At 55.2% G+C, this 20,975-nt stretch overlaps 1 protein-coding gene across 4 annotated transcripts in view; it reads left to right on the forward strand.

Moving 5' to 3' along the window:
• The first annotated feature begins 237 nt into the window (after nucleotides 1–237).
• TMPRSS13 (transmembrane serine protease 13) overlaps nucleotides 238–20,975 on the forward strand; it is a 28,392-nt gene continuing 7,654 nt past the window's right edge. Inside the window, exons 1-9 of one of the 4 annotated variants that reach the window (XM_035716825.2) lie at nucleotides 238–504; nucleotides 10,857–11,091; nucleotides 12,163–12,267; nucleotides 14,418–14,456; nucleotides 14,551–14,673; nucleotides 15,621–15,750; nucleotides 17,546–17,638; nucleotides 18,664–18,707; nucleotides 20,000–20,162. In XM_035716825.2, coding sequence (XP_035572718.1) covers nucleotides 484–504; nucleotides 10,857–11,091; nucleotides 12,163–12,267; nucleotides 14,418–14,456; nucleotides 14,551–14,673; nucleotides 15,621–15,750; nucleotides 17,546–17,638; nucleotides 18,664–18,707; nucleotides 20,000–20,162 — 953 coding nt within the window. In that variant the 5' untranslated portion in view covers nucleotides 238–483. The remainder of the gene's footprint in view (nucleotides 505–10,856; nucleotides 11,092–12,162; nucleotides 12,268–14,417; nucleotides 14,457–14,550; nucleotides 14,674–15,620; nucleotides 15,751–17,545; nucleotides 17,639–18,663; nucleotides 18,708–19,999; nucleotides 20,163–20,975) is intronic. The other 3 variants (XM_025465360.3, XM_025465358.3, XM_025465359.3) reach the window with 3 other exon arrangements.

Here is a 20,975-nt window from a genome sequence, read left to right on the forward strand (position 1 = left end):
GTCCCTGGCCTTGGACGTTCCCTGTGGAAACACAGACCCGCCTCAGAGGGCGCTGGAGCATCTGTTTGAGGCGCTCAGGTTGACAGGCCTACGATGGTCTTCACAGGGCCTGGATTTTTTCCTCTGAGAATGCTCCCTCTGAAAGAAGCATTCTGGAACCCCTCATTTCCTCATAGCTGACTCTGTGGGGGCAGTTTCAGGGGTAGAGGTAACTTCACACTCCCAGTATTTGGTATTTGGTATTCGCTGAGTAACTGGGATGGCCTCGGAGGAGAGGAGAGGGACAGGTCTGGCTAGTTCTGTGGTGTTGTTTATACTTGAGATTACCTCACACGTCCCAACCCGCTTCCCCGCCCCATCTGGTGGGGGCTGGCCCTCAGCCTTCCAGCCCCCTTTTTCTCCACATGCCGCGGAAGACAGGGGCCAACATGGATCTTCCCGTGGACATCAGCTGAGCCCAGAAGCCTCACCCCTCGGGAGACCATGGAAAGGGACAGCAGCCGGGTGAGTGGTTACAGGCCTTGGGCCAGAACTTCCCAGCGCCGGGGAAGCAGGGGCAGGGCTGCAAGATAGGTGGGGCCCGGCCACCTGTATGCCTCAGGTTTGGGGGGAAGTTGAATGTGCCTTTTCTCACTTGAAGCTACTTGGGATTGTGATTGCTCGGCCTCCTTCTATCCTGATTTCCAGGAGGGGCCCTGGGGAGGAGCCGATGGGATTTGGGATCTGGTCGGGAAGCACCACAGGGCTGTGCCTGAATGTTGGGCTCCTGCTCTGTGGCCCGTGAAACACCCTGGCCAGGGCATTAATGCTGTTAGATCATCACTTTTGCCGGCTTGAGAAATCACCAGAACTTAGCATTCTAGCTGGGCTTCAAGATTACCTTGGCTAACCCCTTCACTAGGCTCCTAAACCATCTTAAAAAAATGTGACTTCCTTTGTGTTTTTAAGATCTTCCAGGGGATTTTTTTCAATCTCCTTTGGTCACTTATTTTCAGGCTTCATGATATTCATGCTTGGAAAATGATTCTTATGTCTGAGCGTAATTCCTTGTGCCACAACTCAGGTTCCTTTCCTCTTCTGTTCTTGGCGGTGACAGAGAGCAGCTAGGAGGTCGTCCGTGGAAAAGACAGTTATAGACACGAAGGCTTCCAAAGATTTTGTTCAGCTGTGCCTCAGCTTTCTTTTCTTGAGGGACATTCTTCTTGTGCTCTAACTTCTCCTGAGGTCTTGCTTTCTACTTCTCTCCATCTTTTTATTCTTTACTGAAGTAGTAGAATCAGAGACTCTGGGAAGGATGGGGCAGCTCTGGGTTTGAGAAGGATCAGCTCAGCCTATGTGCTGGCTTATAGGTGGCTTGTGGTCCATTCTGAACCCCAGATAACTTTTCTGCAACCTTTACCACCATCTTTTCCACCATTGTTCCAGGCCCCTCTTGACTTTTCTTTCCGAGGCTTCCCTCCCAACCTCTGCACTGTTCTCCTGGGTTCCTGTCTCCACCTCACCAAAGTCATTTGGTCCTAGGCCTCTAGCTTCCTTGGAGCTGCTGGTGAGCAGTAAAGGCAGTGCACAGGGCAGAATAGAGTTTTGTCTGAGGTGTGGGGAAGGTGAACTCACAGTCACAGCCATTGGGCATGTTTGTTGGTGACTTTCTGGGAGCCTAAACTTGATGATCTCTAAATACAATGGGGAGAAGGGCTGATTTGTCCAAAGAATGTTAAGGCCGGTCCCCAGGCAGGGTGATGGAGGTGACATCTGCCTACGATGCTCATCTTTCCAGAATTAGGGACCAACATGGAAGGTCACCAGGTCACTTCCCTGACGGAAGAAGTGTTACGTGGTGTGGTGGGCACCATATTCGTTCTGGGAGGCCATCCTAACTTACTTTGGAGTGAAAGAACTAAACCACTACTTCCTAATTTAAGATTCTGAAATTCACCCCCTTGTTTAAGGCAGAACTTTCAAGATAGTGAGCCTCGGATCGGGGCAGGGAGAGCTGTCTGGGGTTCTTTGTAGAAGATTTCTTCAGGCCAGTTAAGGGGAGATTGGGAGAAACTGATGGTCTATGGCCATGCCTTCTCTCCGAGGGCTTCATGGCAGACAGATGTACATTGTGGTTTTGGTTCTTTGGCTCCATAAAGTATTGAGGAAGATGGTGGGCAAGGGACTTAAGCCTGATGAAGCTCCTGTGTGAGTTGGTTGGGTCTTCACGGGGAACCTTGGACAGGAGGTGAGAAAGCTTCTCTGTCTTCGAAGGAGAAGCTGCACGATGTGGGTAGAACACTGACCAAGTTCCAGGTCACCTGTGACTTTGGGCAAATCAACCTTTTTGTACCTCAGTTTCTTCATCTGTAAAATGAATAAAGATAGTGTCAACTTCAAGGTGCCTTAGCCTAGTGACTTTCAGTTATGAGGCCCTTTTCAAATAGCATCTGGCAGAGAGAGAGAGAGAGAGAGAGAGAGAGAGTCACAGAGTGTTCAGATTATCCTCCTCCTCCTCCTTCTCCTCCTTCTCCTCCTCCTCCTATCATCATCTAGGGTCTAGCCCTGACTCCTCTAACGATGTGGACAAATCTCTCCATGCCTCAGCTTTTCCACCTACCAAAAATGAGGATTGGACAAATTGCTTCCTGCTCCAACCCCAGGTCCCTTTCTGGTTCCATGACAGTCTTTGGAATTACATGGAATGGGATTGCAGGTGTGCCACCCTGGATAGGACATGTGCATTTGTTCTTGAATAGTAGTGTGTGTTTTGTGTTGTTTTCCATAGGCCTCACATTCTTAATGCTTACAGAAGTGCAATGCTTATTAAAGAAAGACTGATGGACCCACTGCTAAAGCAGCAATCCATTGTAGACCGAGTCTTCTTATAATAGAGCAGGTTCTCACTTAGTCAAAGACCTCAGAGGTCGTGGACCAAAGAGTGGTTGGCAGACGCAGGGCTGGTTCAGGATGAGGTACTCTCCCCTGCAGGGGCTGGGCAGGTTCCTAAGATAGCCAACCAATGGGGTCAGGTCATTGTGCCTTTGACCCCAGAGTGCAGGCTCCCTCAGGACCCTTGGCACCTGGCCTTTGGCCCTACAGGGATGCTGCCCTCACCTGAGACCTCTGTGTTTTATGTTGTCATTGGTGCTGGGCAACCTTCCACCTGGCCCATCCCTCCCTGCCTCCCCCTGCATTGTCCCTGTGACTTGGCAAATGTGAATGAGAATGTGTGGGAGTGTGTGTACGGGGCTCCAGGTTTGGGTGCTGGGTGGGAAGGCCGGCTGATGTAACAATAGCCACTTAGCTTAAGTGTCTTGTTTTGGCAAAACAACTTCCTCTTGGTACAGCAACAGCGGTGGTAGACCGTGCCCAGCCAGGTGGCCAGGGTGCTGGGGGGGAAGCACGAGGGAAGCCATCACGGGGAACCTGGCAGGGGCTTCGTCGGGACTCTGGCAGGACCTCATGGAGTGTGGCTCCTCTGATAGGACTGTCCAGGGAACCTCCATTATGTACCAGCCCTGAACTGTGTCACTTCTCCAGCGTTGGCGTTGGCACAGAAGGCACATGGGGGGTGGGGGCAGCAACTGAGGCAGCAAGACCCTGGGTGATCAAAGGTTATTTGCTTGGCAGCAGTAAGTCCTGGGTGTTCTTTAACCTCTTTGATGAATGGACAAATGAATGAATGAACACACGAATGAATGGACAAGGAGGTGTTTTGACACTGGTCTAAGAGGGATTCCCCGAGGCTTTTTCATGAGGCATCATCGTAAACTAGAAGGAACTTCAGTGCTCGCCCAGGCTGGTAATTTTCAAGTCCTTTGTAGCAGCCTCTTTTGTCAAATGAAACCGTATGTAGAGCCCATTGTACACAACTGTGAAGTGGATCTCCTCTGTCTGAAGTGGGGTGAAGGACTCCAAGCCCTTTCCCTGCTACAATAGTCGCAGAGGTATTTCCTTGGAACCTCTAATGCTCTGGGAACCCTGCTTGAAAACAGCCAATTTGTCTGCTCCCTTCCTTTTTTAGGTCAGGGAGCGGAGACCCGGAGAGGGATACAACTGTCCTTAAGGTCACGCACGGTTGGGAGCAGAAGCAAGACTCCCCTGGCCTCCCAAGCCTGCTGCAAGGGAGGCCTCTGCTTGGCTTCTTGTCTGGAGCCCAGTTTGATTCCAGGGGTTTCCCAGTTTGGAAGGGGGTGCTGGGGAATCTGGCTGTGCTCTGAGGGGAGACTGCATTTGTGGAATTTCTCTGGGTTCAGGGAGGGGGGAGTAGGAGGAAGCCGTGTGTACCTAGAGGTCCAAGGAAGCCTGGGCTGAGTAGGAAGGAAAAGAAGCATGATCCACTCCGTCCCAGTTCAGATCAGTTCCTTGGAGGCCAGTTTAAGCACAGTCCCGTCCACATGGGATGGGTTTAGGGCTCCCCTGCCATGGCCCATGGGCTCCCCAGCATCCTGACAGGCACAAGGCCCACTTAGGTCTTGCCCAAGGAAGCTCCTGATTTTTCCTGGTGCTTCTAGCAGGGACTGGGGCATCTCTTCCTGCCTAGCCTGGGATGCTGGGGTGCCAGGCTAGGGTCCTGCCTCTGCCCCCCATCCTGAACATCCTTGATACTCAGGATCACCGGGAGAAAGAAGCTGCCACAGGGGCCTAAGTCTGGTGGGGAGTCCTTCCCCACTGGAGCCTGGTAAAGGGTGCTGGGAGAGCACAGTGATGTGCAGCAGCCCGAGGTCAGGAGCCAGAAGGTTCTGTTTTGGGCCCTGCCCCCAACTGGCTGTGTGCCCTTAGACTAGTTGCATTGCGTTTCTGGGCCTTCATCACCTTATCAGTAGGCTAAAGGAACTACAACTAGAGGGTTTTCAAGATCCTTCTAGCCCTGGCAGCCAGTGATGTGCCCAGCCTGCCCTGGGGTGCAGGCCCTCTGAAGGGATGGCCCAGGGCAGAGGAGGGAGGCCCTGCCAGCTTTGACTGGACTTGAATGGGCCCTGGTGGACCTGCCCTTGGGTCCTGAAGTTGCGTTACGGCCGCTGCTGCCTGGGTGGACGTTCCCACAGGAGCCCTTTACTAGATTCTTCTCCCTGCCTGCTGTGGGCTCTGAGCAGCCCATGGTGCCTCTATTCCAGAGTTGAGGCCGCCTCCTGTGGTTGGAGCACAGTTGCTAAGCAAAGCCCGGAGCTCAATCCTTGGCAGCAGCCACAAAACCGAGCCATCCTTGAGGTGGCTGCTGCAGGGCACAGCGCAACAGAGGACCCCCTCCTCCCCGGCATGGCTGGCTGGGCTGGCAGGATGTGGAGAGACGCCAAGGGCAGGGCCACGGGGGTCCTTGTCCTCTCACAGCCATCCCCCAGCAGGTGAGGGCCCACGGGATAGGCTCTGCCACGGGAAACCACGGATTACCCCAGGGGCTGACCCCAGGGACCACCCTGTAGGGCCTGGGGCGGGGAGGAGAGGCAGGGCCAGGAAAGAATGACTGGCAGTGCTTGGTCAGGGAAGTGGCCCAGAGTCACCCACCCTCTGGCTCGGCCCTGTCCATCTGCCCCCAGACAGGCTGAGGAGCCTCTCGCCTGCAGGCGGGTTGTGGGGAGCCTGGAGTGGGTCATCTGAGTTCCGTTGCTAGGTCTTCTGCTCACTGGCGAAGGCCAGGAGTTGGGCTGGTTCTGACCTGGGCTCAGCCCCTTGGATCCTGGCGCTCTGGGCACGAAGTGTCCTCCCACCCTCTTCCCCACCTACTGGAGGCATCTGCTCTGAGGGTGAGGCCAGGCCACCAGGAGGGTGGCTGGAATCTCAGTAGCTGCTGGCTAAGAATTGAGGAAAGGAAATGAGTTACTGCTATAATGGGTTAGACATGAGGAGGAACTTCCAGCAGGTGGGGTGGCAGGCCATGAAATGGGTAAAGAATGGCTGTGGAACCTCTTCTAGTGGTCCCGGAAAATGGGAGCTCTTCTCAGCGTCCTGCGATGCTTCAGGTTGAGGTTCAGAGTCAGGGGGATGGAGCAGACGGCCTCACCATGGAGGCTGCCTTCCTCTGGTCTTGGGGCTGCCCCAAGACGGCTGCCCGTCCATCCTGCTGGGATTCAGGGTTTCCCACATGGCAGCTTTTATGGGGAACTTGGGGTCAGGCCTCTTCTCTTGGCCTTGTCTTTGGGGCCCAAACCTCTGCATGTGCCTCCCACCGGCTCTGACACCAGAGTGCTTGCTCTACTGAGGCCTCCGGGGCCCTGTCTACCCCCAAGGCCCAGCCTCTCCTCCATGCACCTGCCGCTGCCCCTGCCCCCCAGCCCTGGGAGGGCTTTCCACAGGCTGCTGAGGCTAAGGTGGCAGCTTTAGAGACTGGCTGAGGACGACTCACCCCCTCCCAGCCCCTTGGGTACTGAGCCCAAGATCGGTCCCATTTTACATGCCCTAGTTCTCTCCAGACTCCAGGTAGAGGGACCCATGGGAGTCTCCTGTCCAGACCCCAGCTCACCTCCCCAGGGACTCTTCTCCCTGCTTCCTTGGGGGCCGAGGCCATGGGTAGGCATGTTGAGACCTTCAAGCGGTGGGATAAGCGCTGGGGAAAGGCTTGGCCAAGGAAGGCTGGGAGACCCCTCTGCCTTTCTGGCTGCCCTGAGCTTTCCACCAAGCCCCCACCCTACATCTCTGGTCTAACTCCCTCCCACTGCTCAACCTCCCCCAGCCTTCCCACCTCCTCCTGCTGGGCCTCCACCAGCCCACCCAGGTCCCTTTTTCCTGCCCTGGTGAAGTGGCACCAGGACCAGAGCCCTGGGGTCCTACTCCAGTGGGGACAGCCTGAGCTCTTGAATGTGAAATCAGAAGGTTGTGGGAAGTCCCCACAAGCCCACCAACTTGTTTAGGGGCTCTGGGCATGCTGTCTGGTCCCCTACCCCAGTTTCTTCAAGAACCAGGGGCCATAGTTCCTGCCCAGTTTGCTAGCAAGACCCCATGAGGATCCCAGGAAATAATGGGTGTGGAAGCTCTTCACGCGCTGTCAGCCTCAAGGAAGCGAAGGAAGTTACTGGCGACACTCGTGATACTGTGGGTCCAGATCCTGCCTGGGCAGGATTCGAGCCCTGTCACTTACCTGAGAGGTGGGTTTGGGTATGTTCTTAACCTCCTGGGACCTCAGTTTCAAAATCCATAAAATGGGGTTAACAATACCTCCCATAGAGAGCTGTGATGAGGTCGAAATGGGGTCAAGCTAAGTCCCTAGCGGGCTTCGGCCCTTGATACGATGTGAAACACATTTGGGGACCAGGCTCTTCCATGTTTATCTTGCAGTTATCTGGGGGAGGGAGGCAAGGTCATCCCCATCTCACGCACATTGAGACAGGTGTGTTCCCTTTACTTGCCCAGGGCAGACCATTCAGGAATGTACGCAGTCATATTTGAACACAGATTTTTCTACTTCAAGTCCAGCATCTTTAACAGATGACCGGCCACTGTCACAGCTAATGGGCACCGAGTCCTTACTGTACATACAGCACCTATCGCTCCAGTGCTATGAAGCAGGTGACTGGCTCACCTTACAGATGAGGAAACTGGGAGTGTGAAGAGGTGGAGCCACAGGCCCAGAGTCACCCACTGGTGTAGACCGTGCTTGTTACCTGGCATGGGGCCTCTCCCATCCCCAGGATCCATCAAGTCTTGGCAGGCCATGGGACCCACCAGAAAGTTCCACAAGAGTGAGATCGCTGTAGAACCAGCAGCCTCACCGCTGGGCTCCCCATGGCACTCCCAGCCTGCAAGGCCCCAGACCCCAGTTCTCAGGTGATGTCACAAATGCAGAAGGAGCACCCCGTGTACGGGTGCCAGGAGAAGACTGTGTCGGGGGCTCTTGCTGCTGACTTGAGAAGGCAGGGGACCCCCCCCCCCCACAGGCTTGGGGAAGAATCCTGACTGTGATTCTAAGCAATCTGAGCCTTGCACCTTGGTTTTGTCATCTGTAAAAGGGCTTCTAAAAATATTCAGGGTTGGAGTGAGGACCTTGTGAGACCACAGACATAGAAATTTATTGTCATTCTAAAGTACCATATATGGTGAGCTATTATCATTTTCTTGCATCGTGTAATGGGAATTTGCCCCCAAGGGTGGGAAAGGCCTGTAGTGTGAGCATAGCAGGGAGGGAAGGCTGGCAGGCCAGTTGACATGTCTGATGCCAGGGTCCCAGGCAGGTGCCAAGGCTCGGGCCACCATTGGTGGCCAGCACAGGCTCTACACAGCCTGGGTTTGTCTCTCTCATTGAAGGACTTTAGTCTGGCCTTTGTCTAGCACCTCTTTTTTCTCTAAGATGAGCTCCCACCTTTGGGCCCATCGGTAAGGCCCACGGCTGTTAAATCTCGGCAAGGTGGGTGTTGTGTGGGCCAGTGCAAAAGCGGAGGGAGATTCTCATTTCCCGCCTGGCTGCTGTGTGCCAGACCCAGGCGAGACATTTTCTGTGTTACCTCCTTGAATCCTCAAGATCATTAGTCCTATTCTACAAATTAAGAAAAAGAAAAAGGAGGGTTAAGTGTCCTGCCCGAGGTGACACACCTGGAGGTAGGATGGTGCCCTGGATCTGCCTGACTCCAAAGCCAGGGCTGTCAGCTGATGCATGCTATATTTCAGCATTTCCTCTCTGCCTCTCCTTGCCCCCAACCCCAGTCCTGCTCCCCTTGAAGCATCTGGGGGCTCATCTGTTTTCCCCTTCTGGAGATCTAGTCTCTAGATAGAGGGGGTGAGAGGGGAATCTGAGCTCTGGGCCAGCTGGGTCAGCTGCATGCCCTTCAGATCCCTAAACACACACAACTGTGTCCCTGCTTGGCTGGCCCAAGCACCTGGTCTCTTACCCATATCCATTAATTAACCCCAGTAACTCCCTGGAGTAATGGGTCCTGGTCCCTGCCCGTAGTAAGCTGAGTGTGGCCAGAGACTCTAGATTCCTCCTTGAATTCATTTTGTGACCTCCAGAACAATGAGGCAGTGACCAAATCAGTTCCTTCTGACTCTTAGAAAAGAGAGTTAAAAATAGGAAAACCAGGGGCACCTGGGTGGCTCAGCAGTTAAGCGTCTGCCTTTGGCTCAGTTCATGATCCCGGGGTCCTGGAATTGAGTCCCGCATCAGGACCCCCCACAGGGAGCCTGCTTCTCCCTCTGCCTATGTCTCTGCCTCTCTCTGTGTGTCTCTCATGAATATATAAATAAAATAAAAATAAAAAGTTAAATCCAAACCCTGCCTGATAGGGATGATGGTGTTGACCTGGGCTGATGTTCTAACGACGAGGGCTTTTCCTGAACTGGTTTGCTTCCTAATCGTGTCCAGTGTTAAGCACGGTGGCAGATGAGGGATGGAAACAGGTGCCAGGGGTCCAGAGCCTGCCCCCTCTCCACAGCCCTGCTGACTGTACCCCCAGCACAGGTGCGCTGCCCTCACCATCCCTGCCACTCCTGTTCGTTCCCTGGACTGCTCCCTCTTAGATTTAGAGCACCCCAAAGGCTCCACTTTCCAGGGAGAAGCAGGACCAGTGTTCCCTGATTGCCGACTAAGGCCAGCTGGCTGCTGGATTACATAAGGCGTCGCTCCTCAGAGAGGCAGTAATGCCTCAAGGTTGAGCTGGCCTCCGAGCCTGGCTTTCTGGACTCACACTCCGGCTCTCCAGCTCACAGAAGCACTCTCTGGCTATGACAGCTTGATCCCATCGCTTAGTCTCTCTGCAAAATGGGAGTGGTTCTGTTCTGAGGATTAAGTGAGTAAACACATACAAAGCCCTTGGAGCATGCAAAGTCTCCTATAACCAGCCATTAGAGTGTTAAATCTGAATGAACAAACCACTCCCCCTGGAGCTGAGTCGGGCTAAGGATCTTGTCGAAGAGTAGTGTGGACTGCTACCCCAGCCTATACCTTCTTCCGATTTTGCCTCTCCGCTCTCCCTGATGCATTGGTGAGTGAGCACATGTGTGTGTGAGTGTGTGTGGTGTGCATACAGGTGTCCGAGTGAGCAAGACAAGTCTGGAATTGCTGAGAATGGTGGGGTAGAAGGCAGGCCAGGGCTTTTCTTAAGCAATGCTTTCACGCTTTTTGATGACAGCTCATAGTAAGAATGGGGTTTTATAAATCTGGCGCACACACGAGGAAAGGGCAGGGGTGTGGGGGGTGTGGAAGTGGAGAGGGCGGGAAGGGTGATGACTCTCCCCACCTCCTTGAGCAATTTTTTATTTTCCAAACAGATTCTAGAAAAAGAGTTCTTTGTCTGGGACCTGGAAGCCAAGTCCCAATGGCCCAATGGAGATCTAAGTTCCATGAGCTTTCTCACTAAAAATCCTTACACACCTGGGCAGTAGTGTTAAAGTGTTTTCTCTGAAATGACCTTTGTTCTTTATGTGGCTTCCTCAAAGTTGTATGTCTAGGGAGAGCTGGGACTGGGACTAGGACTGGTCCCTCCGGGTTTCCAAGGAGAGCCTGTTTTCACCTTCCTTCTTCTTGAGATGAGGAGGGGTCCAGTGGCTGATCAGAGGGAGACCTTGGTCCTGCCACACCAGCTTTTACATCTTGAGCAACCCTCAGAAGGAGGGTCCCTAGACACATGTAGCCAAAGCAAGGGTCCCCAAGCCCCAGGCAGATGGCCCACTGCTCTCTGCCCACCTCTGCAGGTCCCTGTGATGCAGGGAGACTGTAGAGAGCTGGCAAGTGCAGGCTCTTTGAACTTGCACTCCATCCCGGGACACTCTCTTCTCAACTGCTTCCCTGCCAGGGTGAGGAGGTGATGGCAGTGGTGATGGGGGAGGGGGTTTGCTCCCCACCTAGCTGCTTGCCCCAGAGCATGTATCTCCTGGCTCAGCTGGGCTGATAGCTGGGTGGGTCCTCAGGGGAGCAGCCTGAGAGATACCCTTCACTCTGCTTTCAGAATGCTCCCCCGGCCAGGACATCTCCAGCAAGGACGTCTCCAGCAGGGGCGTCGCCAGCCCGGGCATCTCCAGCCCGGGCCTCCCCTTCTAGGTCATCGTCTGCCAGGTCAGCCTCCACGACATCCTCTCCAACGAGAGTGTACCTTGTTAGAGCAACACCAGTGGGGGCCGTGCCCATCCGGGCATCTCCTGCCAGGTCAGCGCCAGCCACCAGAGCCACCGAGGAGAGCACAGGTAAGGGGGGACACTGCAGGGGAGGTGGGAGGAATGGGGAAGCAGGTGACGGGTGGGGAGGAAATCTCAGAGTTGGCACTCCCTGCTCTTCCTCTACCCCTTGGCTAGTGATGTGTGGGAAGCAGGGGGAGTAGTCAGGGGTGGGCAGTGGGGGGCCTGGGGAGGTGGGGGGCAGAAAGGAGCCATTACATGAAGGCCCAACACAGTGGAAAATTGGGGCCAATGGGGTAGGGGAGAAGAAACCAGGACCAACAAAGCAGCTGTGACTTTGGAGGCTGCGCTGTGTGAGTCAGAGCGTGGATTTCAAGAGCAAGGACTCTGGCAGGAGACTGGAGTCCTTCCCTTAGGCTGCCCCGTGGATGTGCTGGGAGGCAGGGGTCTGCCCTGGAGCAGGGTCCTGATCCTGGGCCCATCTGTGGGGAGAGGAGGGAAGGAGGAAATTCTGACTAGGCAGGCACTCTCCACCTCCGTCTTTCCAACCTGGCCTACCTTGGTCAGCTGCTGGAAGCCAGAGCTGCCGGATGGGCCTTGGGGCTGGCTCTGCCCCTCACGAAACAGGGTTTCTGCCCATCTCAGCGCTGCCCTCTGCCTGTCATAGACTTCAGACTGTCCCCACCATCACCATACAAACTGGCCGGGCCGAGGATCCCGTATTTGGGGCCCCTCTCACTGTCCTGCCCTAGCAAGGGCTGGTGAGGCACTCTGGTGTGGTGGCCTCTGGCATGAGGCACACTTCATGGGACATCCTGCCCTGCCGTTCACTAGTCCAGCACCCTCGAGCAAGTTCTTTAACTTTCGTGAACCTCAGTCTCCCCACCTATAAAATGAGTGCGACAGCGCCCAGCTCGCATGGTTGCTGTGAGAATTCCACGGGAGGACACTCGCAAGTGCCCGGCTGGCCCGTTGGAGATGCTCAGCTAAGGGAGCTGTCGGGGGCAGGGTGGTGCCACATCCTGGAGTGGAGCGGTCCTAACGGGCCCTCCCGGGCCAGCCTGCCTCCCTCCCCCTCCTCCTCTGCGGCCGGACCCCTCTCCCACGGCCTTACCACCCCCTGCTGCGGCCCGCTCCTAGGTATCGGCTTGCCCAAGTTCACCTGGCAGGAGGGCCAGAAGCGGCTGCCGCTCATCGGATGTGTCCTCCTCCTCATCGCCCTCGTGGTGTCACTCATCATTCTCCGTGAGTTCAAGGGAGGGACCGGGGAAAGGTTCTGGTCATGGTGGGGTGGGTTGGGGTCCCCGGATGGGGGCACGCAGCAGGGAGCCAGGGGTGGGGAACACACACTCGCCTGGCTACTGTGCCCCACAGACACTCCTGCGAAAGGCCGTGGACCACAGTGTCTCCAGGCCCTTTGAGCAGCTAGGTTGGGGGAACCGGGCTCAGGTTGCACTGGTGCTACTTCCTGCCCATCTTGCTTGGGAGAGTTAGACACTCTGGGCTCAGTTTCTGCATCCTCAAGTGGGATTTCTTTCATTCAATGCATTTGACTTACTATGCACATGCCCAGTCAGCTCTCATAAAGACTTCACTGGGTTACGAGCCGTAAATGACATAATGGCACAGTGCCTGGCACAAAATCTATAAATGCTAATTATTAAAAAAAAAAATATGAGCACTGATTATAGAAAGTCTCTGGGGTATTTCCAGACAATGGGATAAAGGGTTCCAGGGTTTAGGCTTCCTCACCCCCCTCCCCACCCTCCACCCAAACACACACACACTTTGGAAAAGATAGGACATGGCCCAGGGCTCTCTGCAGAGGGGAGGCCAAATGTGACTGTCGGGAAGAGGTGACAGCTATGTGGGCCGGAGTGGCAGAGACCAGCTCGTGAAGGGTCAGGTGATGGCCCGGAAGATGGGAGAGCATCTGAGTGGGATACGCAGCTGCGGGAAATGTAGGGGGCCATGGCAAGGTCAGCACGGGGAGGAGAAAGGGACCTGCTTAGCCATAGAGGAAAAGAGTATTTGGGGACCTGGGGTCTGTCTGCCTGGTTGGGTAAGGCTGAGCTGCAAGGTAGAGAGCTTCAAAGGCCAGGCTAGCGGGGAAGGCTTCTGTTCAAGAGGCAGCACAGTGTGGGGAGGAGCCAGGTGCGTGAGTGTACGGAAACCAGGACTGGCAAGGCTGCTCCAGGACGAGCATGACGCGGGAGGAGATAGCGAGCTGGTTAAGGGCACGGCACGGCTCCCCCATAGCATCCTGGCTCTGCCACTTGCCAGCTGTGTGACTGCAGCAAATTAATTAACTTTCCAAGCCTCAGGGTCCCACCACCTGCCTGACAAGGTGCTAGCATCATTGTCACAATGCACATAAAGGCCTCAGCACAGTGCCTGCCACATGGTGTCCATGTGAACCTCCAGCCAGGATGCGCTGCTCTTCTTTTCCTGCCCCTCCCACCCCTGGCAGTCCTCAGAGCAGTAGGAATGACCAACCCATGGAGGGATGAGATGGCATCCAAGGGTGGCCCCCCGGATATAGTTATAATCACAGTGTGGTTTCACAACGCGTCCTGGCATCCACTGACTGTCAAGGTGACCCTTGCATGGTGGCTCTGCGGGCATTCCAGGAGGGACAAGTGCAAAACATTAGGTGGCATTGGTGTCCGGGTCTGCAAGGGGCAGACACACAGGGTGACCTTCACCATGGGTGCCCGAGCGCATGGTAGGGCCAGTGGGGATCAGGCTGAGGATGAGGGGCAGTGCAAGGAGTTAGAACTCAGGTTTCTTGGGCACCCAAGGCAAGGTGTCTCCAGGCAGGAGGGAAGGGATCCTAGCTTGAGAAGAGGTTACTGTTCCAGACAGAGGGGGTCACGAGGCTGACTTTCACGCATAGTTTGTAAAGCCTGGGGGCTTGGGAATCAGCCACCTCAATTTGCTCTTTGAAAGGACAGACATTTTAAGGCATAAAGACAAACAATGGGGCGAGAGCTGAGCAAAGAGGACATTGCTTGTTTAGGGGAGAGGGAGGATGAAGATCAGGAGCTTCTGGGACCGAAAGACCAGCCTTTGAGAAGACAGCATGGGTAGTGCTTGTGTGTATGGACTGTGGAGACAGAATTTTCTCTGCTGTGACCCACAGAGCACAGGGATGACGGGATGCCAGGGGGGCTCTGAGAGGCCGGCTCTGGGATTCTGGAGGAGGGCTTTCTCTGGTTGCCACTCTGGCCAATGTAGGGCACTGGAGCTTCCAGTGCCCACCTCTGCACCTCCCTCCCTCTCTCCCCACCTCTCTCTCTCTGGGGGGCTGCTCGAGTCTGCCTGGTGCTGCCCTGCTTGCAGGAGCTTTCCAGAGCGTTCTGGAGCATTCCTGAGCAGCCTTTCTCTCCATACAGATGGGGGAAGAGAGCCCCAGAGTCCAAGAGGGATTGCAGGTCGGTGTCTCCGAACCCCCAGGGCCTCGGGCTGCTTAGTGTCTTGTCTCTCGGGGCTGGCAGTGACCCAGCTGTCTGCTTCACTGTTTTCCAGTCTACTTCTGGCGAGGCCACACGGGGATCAAGTACAAGGAGCCGGTGGAGAGCTGCCCCACCCATGCTGTGCGCTGTGATGGGGTCGTGGACTGTAAGCTGAGGAGTGATGAGCTGGGCTGTGGTAAGGACGCGGGGCATGGGTGCATGTGTGCTTGAGGGTGTGTGTCTGTGTGTGTGTGTGTACTCTGGTGACTGCAAAATGTGTATCAGCTCACATGGGAGCCAATGGACAGAGAGTCGGAGGACCCGGGTTCTAGTCATAGTAGACTTGGGTCTGAAACTGGCTTTGAGTGCTGTGTGACTCGGGAAAGTCACTTACCTTCTCTGGGCTTCATTTTCCAAATTTGTGAAACGAGTGAACTGAACAAGATTAGTGGGTTCTCAGAATCTGACCACTCCTGAGTATCAGATAAAATACAGCTACTCTGGCTGGAGGCAGGCGTGGGGTCCAGGGCCCGGTCCACATGTCCCTCGTCTTTGCCCAGCAGGTGACCTCTGACCTGGCACCCCTATGGTTTCATAAAGGTCAGTTTGTCAAGGGCTGGCCTAGGTGAGCCCAAAGATCTCTTTGAGCTCTGATCTTCAGTGGTTTTTTGGTGCCTTGTCTGTGTCCAGCATCATGTCGGTGTCTTTGGGGGCCTTTCACCTGTGTGTCATTGCCCATGACCACATCTCTCTGTGACTGAACACGTGGTCCGATCATAGCCTGTATTCCCCTCCTCACTCTCTTGTTCGGGCATGTCACTACCCCCTTGGGGTGATGGCTCCTGGCAGTGCTCACCCCTTTTCCCAGCAACAGTCCCTTGGGGTCTGTTGCATAAAGAGCTCTCTGCCTGGCCCCCCGCCCGTGCCTTGGCTCTGCCTTTCCTTAGCATCCGGGGCTTCTGAGCCCTGGCTGGTGATCATTACCTCCTGGGTCTGGCTCCCTGACATTCCCCAGGGATGTCAGCGATTTTACTCCAAAGACCTGCATTGAGACTCAGGACAGGAGCATCTCAGAGCCTTACTCGGTACATTGCTCAAGAACCGGGTACTAAGCACCTGCTCTGCCCTTCTGTTGTCCGGCAGTGAGGTTTGACTGGGACAAGTCTCTGCTTCAAGTCTACTCTGGGTCCTCCCACCAGTGGCTTCCCATTTGCAGTGAGAGCTGGAATGATTCCTACTCGGAGAAGACCTGCCAGCAGCTGGGTTTCGTGAGGTAAACCTCCTCCCCTCCCCGCGCTGGGGGTCCCAGCTTCAGGGATGTCTTGTGCTCTTTGCAAGGGCGTCTCAGGCTCATCATGGGAAACTCCTGTTAAAAGGACTCTTGAGGACCAGGGTGGAGGGCCCTAGCTCAGGACACTCTTGAGTTATTCAAAGGGACAGTGGCCCTAGGAGCCAAAGTCTGGGAGCAAGTGTTCCTCATGAGGCCAAAGTCATGATTTGTAGACATGCAGTAGGAGCACAGTCCTGCATGATCTCTGTATCAAAGTGGCCTTGTGTCCGTGATCACATTTAATGATCATGGTGGCCCTGTTGGGGGGCAGGTAGGGCTTCGGGCAGGCCTTGTCTTGTCCTCACAGCTGGGAACTAGAGGCTCAGGCTCTGAGCTATAGCAGCTGTGGCTTGAGCTGGACCTCATCAAAGGGGGAAGGAGAAGGGCAGGTGAGGCCAGCTAAAGTCTTAAAATCTTTGGCTCTAAAGATTTTACACCAAAGCAGATGCTGGTGGGAGGAGCAGGGAGCAGGGTTATGACAGTCTTCCCCTTTGAAACAGTCCCCCATGCTCCCCTTGTTTCCAGGCCACATTGCCAAGTCCATCTTTCCTCTTGGTCTGAGTTTTGGGGTTCACCAATGTGTGTGAGGTTGTGGCGAGGAGGGTTTAGGCTGTCAGTGAGGACTCTTTGTGGAAGAAGCACCTGAAGACCAGGGTTCAGAGGCTAGGACTTAGACACTGCCCTCCGCTCTCACCTCTGCTGCAGAGTTCCGACCTGGGAGAGGGGAATCTGGGGGATTTGGCTGGAAGAAGTCAGAATATCTTTTATCACTGAGTCGTGCGACCTTATGCAAATCGGAGCCTCCCTTGGGCTTCAGTAGATAGTGTCATTTGTTCAAAGAACACAATTGAGATTTGATATGGGCCAGAGACCATGTGGCACCCTGACAAGATCCCTTCCCCTGGAGAACCTCCAACAAGGTGTTGCAGGGGAGAGGCTTAACCCGATAACCACAGCACGGTGCTATGTGTGAGGATAAGGATCTGCGAGAAGCGCTGTAGGCACGCAACGGAGAGGGCACCTGACTGCACCTGGCGGAGGGCAGGGAACGGAGGAGCCCCTAGGGAGAGGAACAGCCCACGCAAAAGGCACACTCTCATGCAAGGGCACACCGTGTTCTAGAAATGCACAGAAGTGCCACACTGATAGTGGTCCATGGATCACCCCCATCAGAATTGTTAAAATGCACCCCCAAAATCAGAATCTCTGGATTAGGATTTAAAACCTGCTTAACAAATGCCCCAAGGCGATTCTTATGTGCACTGTGGTCTGAGATCCAGGAGGCAAGTGCAAGGTGCTCAGACTTTAACGTGCAAAGCCATAACTTGGGGATCTTTAAAATGCAGGGTCTGGCTCAGCAGGTTTGGGGTCCTGCTGCTGCTGGCCCGTGGATCACAGTTTGGCTAGAAAAGGGCCAGGTTAGTGTTTCTCGAACTTGCATATGTATCAGAATTACCCTGAGGAGAACCAGCTAAAATATAGAACCAGAGTTTCTGATTCAGTGGGTCTAGGGTTACTAGGACCCAAGAATTTGCATTTCTAACAAGTTCCCAGGGGGTGCTAATTCCGCTATCAGGCGAGTGCACAGGGCTCGTGGGGATGTGGGTGGGGACCGAGTGTATTGGGCCTTAACCACCTCTGGTCGCTGCCAGCAGGACTATGATGCCTCTGGGGCACCGGGAAGGAGGGCAGTTTGTCTCAAGGGGGCTCATTCTTCTTTCGCTCCCCTCTCTTACAGTGCTTACCGGACAACCGAGGTGGCCCATAGGGATCTTGCCCACAGCTTCTCCATCTCCAAATACAACTCTACCCTCCAGGAAAGCCTCTACAGGTGTGGCGGTATGGGCCAGGCTGTGGGCCTGTGGGCCTGTGGGCAGGGAAATGGAGGAGGGCTTTGAGTCAGGGAGTCTTGCCCCTTTGTCTTTTTGGGGACCCAGCCTCCTGGAGTCCATTGTGCATGTCCTGAGCATTCCAAAAACAGTCTTCATTTGCCATCTGTCTCTTGACTTGAAAGTTCTTACCGAAGCTTGGAGCAGAGACAGCCTCAAGGTCCAGGGTGGCCCAAGCATTTATCTGGATGCCAGAGAGAATGAATAAACCTTGGGGCTGCCAGCCCGCCAGGTGTTTAGATTGGAAGCTACTGTAGGGAGTGGGCTTGGAGCGAGGAGGGAAAACATCATTAGGGTTAGTGGGAGGGGGAGCAGCCACTGGAGGAGGGCCAGGTGCATGTGGTCAGGGACAGGGAGGCGTGGCTGAGAGGCACCGGCCCCCTCCTGGGCCTTGCCATCTGTCATCTGTGCACTATGGCCCTGCCCTTGTCCCCAGCCCACTGAGGGGAGGGTGGAGGGGGGGCTCCACCAGCTAGCAGTGTTTACCTTGGGGAGGGAAAGACCGAGCCAGGCTCCCAGAGAAAAAGGGATGGAGAGGGGAGGGAGGAGAAGGGAATTAGCTGCAGCCCAGCTGCTTGCTTCATGCTAGCTCTTTTGCATGCTGCATTGCCGGTGGAGCACTGAGGAACTGGCAGAGGAGGGTCAGGCTACCTGCTCAGCTGTGGAAAGGTGCTGGGACAATGAAGTCATGGGTATAGAGGACGTGGATCTATCTACCCAATGTGTGCAATCTACCATAAGAAAAGTGGGGGTGGAGGTGGGGACAAGAGTGGGGATGGTTTGCACTGAGCCATCCCCATTCCTGAAGATAGCACCAGAAGGGTCTGTCTCTCTTGGAGGGAAATCAGAATCTTTAATCTCAAGTGAAGGAAATGGGATAGGAACTTAGAAGGAGTCAATCAGGGAAGGCTTCCTGGAGGAGATATCTAATGTGCCCTTTCCCCATCTTCCGTGTCCCTTCGTGCAGGTCTGAATGCCCTTCCCAGCGGTATGTCTCTCTCCAGTGTTCCCGTAAGAAGATGCTCTTCCTCCTGGACTGTGGCCTGTGTGGGGTGGGAGTCAGGGAGCAGAGGGGTGGGGCCTCTGTGGGGGAGATGGCCAGCCGTGGGCGTCCCAGCCAGGAAGATGGTCTTAACCAGCAGGCCTGCTTAGGGGCTGGGTTCCCTGTAAGGCACTAGGACAGTGTCAGGGTAGCACTTCCTCTTCTCCTGACTCTGCTCAGCCCAGCAACCTTGTTCATAGGGGGGCAGCCATTCAAATCTCTTGGATGCTGGGTGGTGGGGAGGACTGGGGGAGCTAGTCTGGATCAGTGGAAAGCTCTCAGATCAATAGATGTGGAACTGGATCTAGGGCCAACATTTACTGAGTATATTCTACTCTTACTGACTCTTGATAAACAATTGCTTCTGGTTCTCGTGAGGCAGGTGCCATCACTGCCCACTTACTGATAAGAGACCAAAATGTTTGTCTTGCCTACGGTCAGACTGCTGGTAGGTGAGGAGCTGGTATCTGACCTCGGGCCTGACCCCAGAGCCCAAGCTGTTAACCAGCCTACAAGTGCTGTGTTCTCAGTGATGAAGGGCGGGGGGTGCTCCCTGGAGCAGGTGTCCGCACAGGGCTATGGACAGGGTTGCTGTGGACAGAGTGTCCACCCCTCAGACCATTCTCCCCCTTCGAAGAGAAAAGGGCACATGTCTGAACAAACTCCAAGGACTGCCTTGTCCACAATTTGGGGGGGATGACTCCAGAACATGCTTGGAAGTGTTTCCTTGGGGGTACGTGCAGGGTCCCCAGTAGCACTAAATGACCCTCTGGGGATCCATATAGGCATAGACCCACCTGTACATCATGGAAGTTCATTTCTCCTTTGTTCTGAAATGCTGCGACAGGGCTCATAAATTCAGGGTCACGTCAGACTTGGTCTGCTTCCCCAAGCTCCCGATGGCAACCCTGGGATTCACCATCATGACCTTGGTGCTTGGCACAGTGCCCCAAGCTTCAGGCACTGAGAGAGCGCTGGTCAAGTTAAGGAAAGAATGACTGAGTAGGGGGGTACGAGGAAGCTGCCTAGGATGGAACTTCCCAGCAGGCGATCCCAGAAATCTGACCCACCCGGTGGGAGCTCTGTCCTGGCAGGAAACAGCCAGGCCACATCAGATTCAGTGAGCAAAGCTGTGTCCTCAGCAAGGGGCTGCCTAAGCCTGGCCCGGGGCCCAGGGAGCACGGGGCGGGGGGGGGGGGGGGGGGGGGGGGGCTCTGAGAGCAGCAGAGGTCACGGTTCATCTCTTCTGCTTCTCCCCCAGACTGTGGGCTGAGGGCCCTGACCGGGCGGATCGTGGGAGGGGCGCTGGCCCCAGAGAGCAAGTGGCCTTGGCAAGTCAGTCTGCACTATGGCACCACGCACATTTGCGGGGGCACGCTGATCGACGCCCAGTGGGTGCTCACCGCTGCCCACTGCTTCTTTGTGTAAGTGCCCGAGGGGTGGGTGCCTCTGTGCCCCCAGCATCTGGAGCACCGGGCAGGGCTCCTGGAAGACTGAGTTGTCTCTCTGCGGAGGAGGGCTTGGGTCGGGAGCCGGGGCCCCCAGGGCCAGGCAGTGCTCGTGTGGCCGGGCCATGATCTGCAGTTGCCATTTGGTCCTGGGACCATGCATTGGGGTTACTCGCTCTCAGTGAGGCCCAGAATGAGAAAATTAACCTTGATGGCCTGGAGGAGGGTGAGACAGGCTCACGAGCCTATCCCTGAAGAACGGGGTGAAATAAAGAGGCTTTGGGTTTGTTGCCACTTCCTCCAACCGGAGCTTCCAGGAGAGGAGCCCGAGGACTCAGGAATGCTGTCCCGGGAATGGAGGGATGGGGATCGCAGGCAGCGTGGCGCAGCCAGCTTCTAACTGTCACCAGCCAGGCTTGTCCCTTTGGGCTGGTGGGCAGGAAAGGGCTCTAAGGACAAGGCCTCAGGGGCATTGGCTTCCCCAGCAGTGAGTGAGTCTTCGGCAGGTCCCTTTTGTTCTGTCTAAAGCTCCATTTCTACTGAGGATAATACTGCTGAGAAGTGTCCTGTCCACCTCACAGGAAGGTTGGTGGCGTGCAGAGGAGACAATGGGGTCGATGCTTAGAGATCGCGCCCATCCCTCCTCTTTATTTTTGTGAGCTGCTGGGTGGCCAATTCCAGACAGGATTTTGGAGACAGGGGATTGTTCTGGAGCCCTGGGCTAAGATGGAAGGCTCCCTTCAGAGGTCATTTCATCCATCCCCCTGCCTGTGAGCTGGTGTTGCAGCT

This window comes from Canis lupus, chromosome 5, assembly GCF_003254725.2.
Source record: "Canis lupus dingo isolate Sandy chromosome 5, ASM325472v2, whole genome shotgun sequence".
Taxonomy (NCBI): Eukaryota; Metazoa; Chordata; class Mammalia; order Carnivora; family Canidae; genus Canis; species Canis lupus.